Below are 9017 nucleotides of genomic sequence, written 5' to 3'. Positions count from 1 at the left end.
TATTTGTTAACTTTGACACAAAATTTAATTTAGCATTGCACAAGAACGTAGCATTCAGGGAGAATAAATTAAGTTCAGAACATCACATCTACACTACACAATATTGAAAAAGAAAAAAATAACACTATAGAAAACCCCAAAAAACACATTTAACTAAAATGTCAAAAATAAAAAATAAATTCCCAAAAACAATAACATTTGCCAAAAACCAACACAAACAATTATAACTGTGCACAAACAATAAATTGCCAGAGAAATTGCTTTCATTAATATGGTGTTATTACATAGCCAGCACAAATATTAACAGTATTTTATAACAACGTGCAATACTTGACCAATTGTTATTTTAACCATAAAACTGTTTCTGTTTGTTCTTCAGGTGTGGAAATACCGAGAGGTGCAGATGAAGTGTCAGTAACAGTGATGGTGGGAGATTCAATCACTCTACATGTTACTGAAATACCGAGAGGAAGTAACATAATATGGAAGTTTGGTGATGAAATCATTGCTAGAATGAATGAAGCAGATAGAAATCCCTCTACAAATGAGGGCCCTGGTGCGATATTCAAAGACAGACTGAAGCTGGACGAGACTGGATCTCTGACCATCACAAACATCAGAACTGAACACAATGGACATTATAGTGTAGACATCAGGAGCACAAATGCAGAACTGAAGACATTTCAAGTTACTGTCCATGGTGAGTTAAACTGCATGTCAGTCACCTGAGGACAGTTAGTAGTAGCTGTGGAAATGGGTTACAAAGTTAATCATATTATTATTATGTTTGCTGTTTTTATATCAACTTTAAAAGAAAAAAACAACAACAACAAAAAAAAAGTTGATGACCAAATCAGATGTCTCAAAATGATACCAGTTAATTTTTTTGTTAAATTAGGGTTTGTTCAATTGATTAATTTCTTTCTTACTGTATTTATTTCATCTTTTTCTTTAACCACAGGAGGCTATATTTTAGGGAGATTTGTTCATAAGCCTACATATTTTATGAGATCTTGTGCAGTCTCTAAAATTCAAAGCCTGTTTTTTTTGGTTTGCAATTAACATCATCTGTGATCTATTTACATTTACATTTACATGTAATATCATGTAGCAGACGCTTTTTTATCCAAAAGCGCTTACAAATCGAACAATAGAAGCATCAGACCACGAGAACACCCAGTATACAAGTTCAGCACTCTCAACTTAGTCTACACAGAACACGTAGCTATGTTTTTTTTTTTTTTTTTCTTTCTTTCTTTTATTCACCGAATAGGATAGAAAAGAAAAGGTAAAGTGCTAGTATTATATTTGTCAAGTGCTGGGCGAAAAAAAGTGAGTCGTTAGAGTTTTTTTGAAAATGAGTAAAGACTCAGCTGTTCGAAGTGAGAATCGGTAGGTTCCCCCACCGATTTGTCCACCAGCTGGCACAAGTCCAGGAAAAGGTTCTGTTTGATAGTGATTTGAACCTCTTTGGGATTGGCACCACAAGGCGCCGTTCACTTGCAGAATGCAGGCTTTTGATGCGCATAATTGAGTGCGCTCTCGAGTCAGTTTAGGTATATTGGTGCAGTTGCCATTGGTCATCATTGTCAGGAAAGGCATCAGTAACCTTGACCTGTGATGTCGAGACGGCTACTGGGGTGCCAGTGTAACCGTGATGAGGCAGATGAGTAACATGAACTTCTTCCACCCGCTTCTTGGCTCAGTGAAGACAACCCCCTCACTGCCGCATTCTGTCAGTTTGTCTGGCTCAGTTGTAAGGCTTGATCGTACATATGCCGGAAGGCCCTGCCAAACGGTTGAGCATGACCAATAGTCCAGTCTGGAGAGAACAGAGAGCTTGTACCAGAGAGTTGGGTGGCGTGACTCGGCCAGGCATGGTCTAATCTTCCTACTGTTGTACAAAAAAATAAGGCAAATCTTCAGGAACCAAGGGCATTGTAGCCATATGGTCTGTTGACGCTGAAATGATGATCCATCCACAAAATCCCTAGGGTTCTTTCGTCTGGCTGTGCTGGAAGGAGTTATTGGTTGACGAACCCAGCTTATTGTAAAGTAGTTGTGATAGGACCGATGGGTTAGCTGTCAACCTCAGAGGTTTCTGGTCTTAGTAAGGTTGAGCTGAAGGTGATGGTCCTTCATCCAACTAGGAACCTGTCACTCACACCGGCTCGCAATGCGAGCAGCTACGTAGGATCATCTGGTTGGAATTGAGAGTAGAGTTGCGTGTCATCACATCGCAGTGATAAGAACAAGTCATGCCTTCTGAATGACAGATCCTAATGATGGTCAGGTAAGATGTAAAAGAGAAGTGGTCCAAGTACTGAGCCGGGAGGAACCCCCAGTATCAAGGAAGTTGTGACGTAGGAAAACTTCACCCCTCCAAGACACCAGGAAGGATCTATCTGACGACAGTTAGGGGACTTCACCACAGGAGTGGCGGTTTTCCAGCGATGCCATTACTCTGAGGGTGGGGACAAGTAGAATCTGGTGATTAAACTGTGTCAAAAGCTTGCAAGACAGATCCAGTCAAAGATTGAGTACGGAGGGATTTGGAAGCTGTCTTGCCAGTCAACAGGGCTCAGTAACCAAGAGAAGGCCTCAGTCTCAGTTGAAGTGGAAGCTTATGAAAGCCAGATGGGTTGGCTTTCAGGAGGTGTTCGGTACCAGGAGGTTGTTGTACAATAAACATAGAAAAGTGGTTTACACACAACCACTCAAGTGTCCTTTGCAAATGAATTGAAGAAGGGATACCGGTCTGTTAGTTGTTCTAGAAGTGCTGGCTTTAGAGATTGGTTTCTTAAGCTGGGCTTACCCGAGCCTGCTTAATGCTGAGAGGAACTGTACCAAGTGAAGAGAAGGTGTTGATAATGTTGAGTAAGGTGAAGGTATTACGAAGAAGAAAAATCGCTTGAAAAGGAGGTGATGTGGATAGACAAGTGGGAAAAGGTAGCATTATGAGTTACAGGATAAAGTTTGGAACATCCATCTCGATAGTAAGAGAGAAGGAGAGAGAGGTGGAGGAGCGAGAGGAAGGAGGAGAGAGAGAGAGAGGCTATATTGAAATCCGATGGAAAGGTAGATTGGTGTGTTAAATTTAAGTCTGACACTAGAAATAACCGTAAAAATTAAGATATCCCTAAGATTTCTTTTAAAACTTGAATTACCAAATTATTTCTACCTATTTTTACACAACCTCATTTCACAAAGCAACTTCAGTTGTTTAGTCATTGAGTTGTGTATCTGATAGCTGAATCTGAAATGCATTTGAAGTTTCAAATGTATTCTTATAACAAAAAAAAAATAAATTAAAGTAAATAAAATCAAAAAAACTTCACACTCCAAAATATATAGTACTCATCAAAAAAATTACTACTTTGAAATAAAATAATTATAAGCCAAGCATCAACTCTTGGTTTTAAACCGTCTTCTGTTTTGTTGTTGAGCGAAGATGTTGTGGAGTCACTGTCAGTGATGGAGGGAGATTCTGTCCACTCTTCACACGGGTGTTACAGGACAGGGATCCTGATCAGCATTGGTGTGGAAGTTTGGAGATTCAAGGTCATCCATATCATAACTTAAACTTTTAAACTGTCCGCCCCCCACTGGTAAAGATGATTTACACAAACCTGACCTACACAAACTAAAACAGTCACACTTCATGAACCCACTTTAATACAAAAAGAAAAAACTGTCTCTAAATAAATAACATTATAAAAACAGTAAAGAGAAGCTTTCTTATTATATAAACTATCTCTATCTTAAAAAATAATACAATATAAATCAGCATAGAAAACAAAATAAAATCCCAGAACATAACTTAATTTAGAATACAATATATTTCAGAATAAATATACCAAATTGTGCCAGAGCAATTTACAAAAGCAGTGACATTAAAGCCACATGCCTGCAGAATATATAATTCACATTTGAAGGGGTACCAATAAAAATTAGATTCCTCCTTAAATTAAGTAAACCATACATGTCAGGATGAAACACAATACATCACTATTTACAACTGAACACCTTTGTTGAAGCAGCAGTTTATTAATACGCATGTGATGGTACACATTTACAACTGTTCATACAGCATTGTGCATCCACCAGTATACTTTTCCTCCTATCTTTGACTTTACATAACCATATGACTGCGGCAGAAAACTGAATTCAACATAGTCATATTAGAAATATAGTTGTATGGAAGAACAGAAACGAATTCAACATGGGTCATATTAATAGTTGTATGTTGTGTTGGTACAGCACACATTGATTACACAACTCTAACTATACTCTGAATAACAGCTAAACATAGCTCAGACAAAAACGACACAAGACATAATATTCTCATAATAAATTCTAAATCATCAGTCTGCGACAAACGCTGGCGGAATGAAGTCTTATTGAGATTCTAGAAAACATAATTTAGCGTTGTACTACTGACATAACGTTAAAGTGCAAAATATACCAAAAAATTGACAAGGATTATAATCCTGTGTCAAGCTGTGTTTCATTAACAAAGCATAATTTATTTATATTTCTCTTAATCCAGCACTTTTTTACTAAAAAGTCCTAATTTATTTTATTCTCTGCATTATTACGGTTAAAACTGTGCAGATGTTTGTATAATTTAAACTATCTGTCATCTTTAATAACTGGACAGAAACTGGTTCAGAAGCTTCCTTGTTTCGATGTCGTGCTGCATTGTTTGATGATCTCTTCTTATGCAATAAAACTAATGTCACGTCTATGCAAAAACCAAAAATGAAATTTACATTATAAATATGATGCCACAAGCCCCTTTAAAACTTTTACATTGATTGTATTTTTTTGTGTATATTAATTTTTTACAATGTTTGATGGTAAAATCATGTATAAAATAGCCAAGACTACAAACCTTGGAACCAGTCAATGGTCTCAAGGGCAGTAATGGTTAACGGATTAAACAGAAGCCTCAAATGATGCAAAATTGGAGAAACATTCATCTGAAAGGATCAGACCCCACCTACGGGGTCAATTCAGCAACACATCCCAAAAGCGATCAGGACTGGAGTTTATAAAAAGTGGAGATCCAACACAACCATCAGCAAGAGGAGTCGGCACTGGGCACAGAAAATACTGTATTGCTGTTGGTGGTGAGTAGATTCTCTAAATTCTTATTGACTCTGTGGTTAGTGTAGTAAACAGTTAGACACTCAAATTAACACTTAAGTTTACATTGAAATAAACAGAAATTGAATGTTTATAAGAGGCAGGCTTTATGTAATAATTTGCTGGGCGAATTCTGATTTGTTTGTCAGGTGCTTATCATTGGAATTAATTAATTAAAATGCTTATTCTTTTAAAGTGTGTATGTCTCTGGTTGGACTAATACCCGTTCTCGTAGTGTAATCGCCAGGGGCGCTGCTATGGATTTGCGCCCCTGCAGCATTCACAAAATTTAGATTATGGCAGCGCCGCCCCCCTTCTGGAAGGGGACTATTTTTTATCCGCCCCCGCAGAAATGTTATGGGGGGCTTTTTTGCGGTATGAAGACACTAAAAAAACAAAAAAAAAAAAAAAAAACATTTTTTGTACCATATATTTATGACAACATATGTAAAAATGAACACAATAAAAATGAATTTACCTAGATATTATATTAATAGCCTACTTATATAAAATGTAAAGAAATTAAATTAAAAGACAAATATTACATGACATAAAAAGTAACAAAACAACCAATTAAAGTAAATCAGTCAAAAGAAAAGAGTGGTTAATCTGGCAAATATCTGTTGTTACAAACAAGCTTAACAAAACTGTACAAAAACATCTTAAAGGTCTTAAGAGACATCAGGAACCAAGAAATATGGCAGATGATGCAGGTGTCCACAAAATATCATAATAAACACAACATCTCTCTAAAAAATTATCATCATTCTTCTATAATATACAATATAATAATAACACCAACGTAGAAAAAAAGTTTAATTTGATTGAAATAATGGCATATCAACCAATGAAAATTCAGTGAGACAAACATCATCATGATCTAAAGGTGCAGCAAACTCAGAAGGAATGAAATAAGAGAAATGATTAGTCACAAAAAAAACAAGTTCATTTTGAAAACACAAAATGAAAACAAATTATTTATTTTGTAATGGAATATCTGGGGCATTAACTACTTAACGTGAATCATACCCTGAAACAAAACACTTCACTGTGATTTAAAATAGTTATTCATTCATTTGTTCATTCATGTTATCTAAATGTGTTTGTTGCTGTGACAGATGAAATGAAGATCGTGTCAGTGAAGGAAGGAGAATCTGTCACTCTGCGCACTGGTGCTGTTGACATACAGGCATTTGATCTGATATTGTGGGAGTATGAAGACCATCCCATGGCTAAAATAGATAGAACATTACATCAGCTCCCAAAAAACAGTGTTAGTTCAAGGTTTGCAGGCAGACTGTCTCAAAATGAAAATAATGGATATCTAACTATTAGTGATTCCAGAAGCACAGACTCTGGAGATTATCATCTAAACATGAACAACACCGCATTCACCTTACAGAGGACCATCAGAGTTACTGTCAAGGGTGAGTAGATCAGACTGATCACACTAATGTCCGTCTCTCTTTCTCATTACAGTATCAGATCTTCACTCAGGTTATATAGTGCTGATGTTTACAGGGTTTGTTGTAGATCAGACACACATTCACACTAATGTCTCTCTTTATCATCACAGCTTCACCTCAGTCAGGTGCTCCGTCAGGGATATGTGGTGCTGGTGTTGGTCTGGTGGTTTGGGTTGTAACTGCTTTTTTTGCTGCAAGATTTGTAGACAACCGAGGCAAAGGTGTAAGTATTACGATCAAATCATACAGTATTAGCTAACAATGAAATTATTTAGTCTTTAAAGGATATGAAAAGGTAAAGTTAATATTTGTTTCTACACGCTGTAAGTGAGAAAGTTTCTGTTTGTTATTTAAGTATGATTACTGTTGTAAGGACAACAGAAGATTCATTTCCCTTTTGTATGTGTAGCACAAGAGAACATAAGTGCAGAGGAACTTATAACTATTATCATTATTGGCGTTGATACTATTTTTTATTCATTACTATTTTTCTTTTTTTTTTTTCTTTTTTTACTTGTTTTACTGTGATTCTTTCTGTGTTTTTTAAAACAGGTTTCAGTGAATATAAAGTGAATCACTCTCAGGATCAGCATGAAAAATGAAGAGAAACAACAATTTATAATCACTGTAACAATAGGAACTTAGGCTTTGCATGACATAATAATCAGTGTTTAATTGTATGCATTTCTATCTATCTATCTATCTATCTATCTATCTATCTATCTATCTATCTATCTATCTATCTATCTATCTATCTATCTATCTATCTATATATATCATTGTGCATTCTAATGAATCTCAGTCAAACTGCAGTTGGGTTATTTTGATTAGGTTAGAAAACTAATAAAAAGTACATCTTAACTACAAACAATCAAACAACATAAAACACTGAAAAACGGATAACATTACTAAATGTTTTTTTAATATAAAAAGAGTTATGTTTTTGCAACTAAATGCAAACTAAACTCTTCATATATAATATATCTATATATATATAGATTATATATATGATATATATATATAGTATATATATATATATATATATATATTATATCATAGACATATATATGTGTTTTGAACAAAACTCATGACATAAAGCTTTTTTTATTTTAACACATTTATTTATATTATTTTAATTCTTATTATTATTATTTTTTTTTTGTCTTAATGCTGACGACTACTAGAACAAAAGTGGAAAAGTGTAAAGCACCATCGTCGGAAGTGTTCAAAGTTACAGAAGCCTATAGTGACTTTTTTTTTTTTGCTCTTATAGGTGCAAAGTGTGCCATTCATGTGAAAGTTTGTGTTTTAGTGTAAAATCTAATACATACATATTGGTTGCATTAAATTTGTGTTTTAGTGTAAAATTGAGGTTATTCATATGGGGATTTGTGATTGCTCTTATAGGTGCAAAGTGTGCCATTCATGTGAAAGTATATGTTCATGCGGTGCTCATACATATAGAGCTGTACAAATACACAATAAAGCCAATCAAACTTGATAAAACTGAGACTATTTTATGGTGCCAGAGTGAACAGTGTGGATGGACTGTAAGTCACTGAAATTGCCCAATAAAGAAAGATCAGGCAAGATGTTAACATGTCTTAACATGCCAATACCCATGACTCTTTTGCTTCCTCCTTTACCCTTACCCTTTAAAAAAAAGTAAATGTTGTTTGTCTTCGCTTACGAGTACTCTATCTATCTCATCTGTCTCAACAACAAAAAATAATAATAGATAGATAGATAGATAGATAGATAGATAGATAGATAGATAGATAGATAAATAAATAATAATTCAGATAAACAGATAAACTCTGAACATCACAAAACAAGCTAGTCACAACACTGAAAATAAAAGCAGATAATATGTAAAGAAGATAATGGTGCAATTCAACTGCATGATTAATTGATGCCACAATGCATGCTGGGAGCTTTTTACTATGGTGGAACCCAGCATGAATTGTAGCTAGACATGTGCAGGTAGTTTGTTATTACGATATATCACAATAATGAACATGCACAATAGTGTTATTGAGGGCACTTAAAAATACAGTGAATAATTATTTATTACAAATTATTCAGGTTATTTGAATGTATTTTAAGAAAAGTTTTCCCATCAACTGGTTTAAACTCACAACACCACTGTATGCTGCTTCAAAAGTCCATGAACCCACACTCTAACCACGAAAATCGAACAACTAAAAGGACCCACCCCTTCAACCATTTTAATGGCTTTATCTTTCGCCCGCAATTTCTTTAATTGATCTCGAACTTGCATCGTTGTGCAATGGATACTAAATTTGGCGAGTTCTGCAGCGTTGTATACAGTCCTATTTCATCATCACTTCATTTTACTTCATAACTTCATTCCTGCAGAAGGGGTCAAACTGGCGTTGTATA

The 9017-nt window shown here is 35.1% G+C and overlaps 1 protein-coding gene across 1 annotated transcript; it reads left to right on the top strand.

The window, feature by feature from the left end:
- Positions 1–404: 404 nt before the first annotated feature.
- Positions 405–7463, top strand: LOC122141365. Its single transcript, XM_042748564.1, has 4 exons — positions 405–700; positions 6267–6575; positions 6725–6837; positions 7167–7463. The coding sequence occupies exons 1-4, from the start codon at positions 424–426 to the stop codon at positions 7185–7187; spliced, it is 720 nt and encodes a 239-aa protein (XP_042604498.1). The 5' UTR covers positions 405–423; the 3' UTR covers positions 7188–7463.
- The last annotated feature ends 1554 nt before the right edge of the window (positions 7464–9017 follow it).

This window comes from Cyprinus carpio, chromosome B22 (assembly GCF_018340385.1).
Source record: "Cyprinus carpio isolate SPL01 chromosome B22, ASM1834038v1, whole genome shotgun sequence".
In the NCBI taxonomy this organism is placed as follows: Eukaryota; Metazoa; Chordata; class Actinopteri; order Cypriniformes; family Cyprinidae; genus Cyprinus; species Cyprinus carpio.
This window is presented reverse-complemented; position numbering and strand designations above follow the sequence as displayed.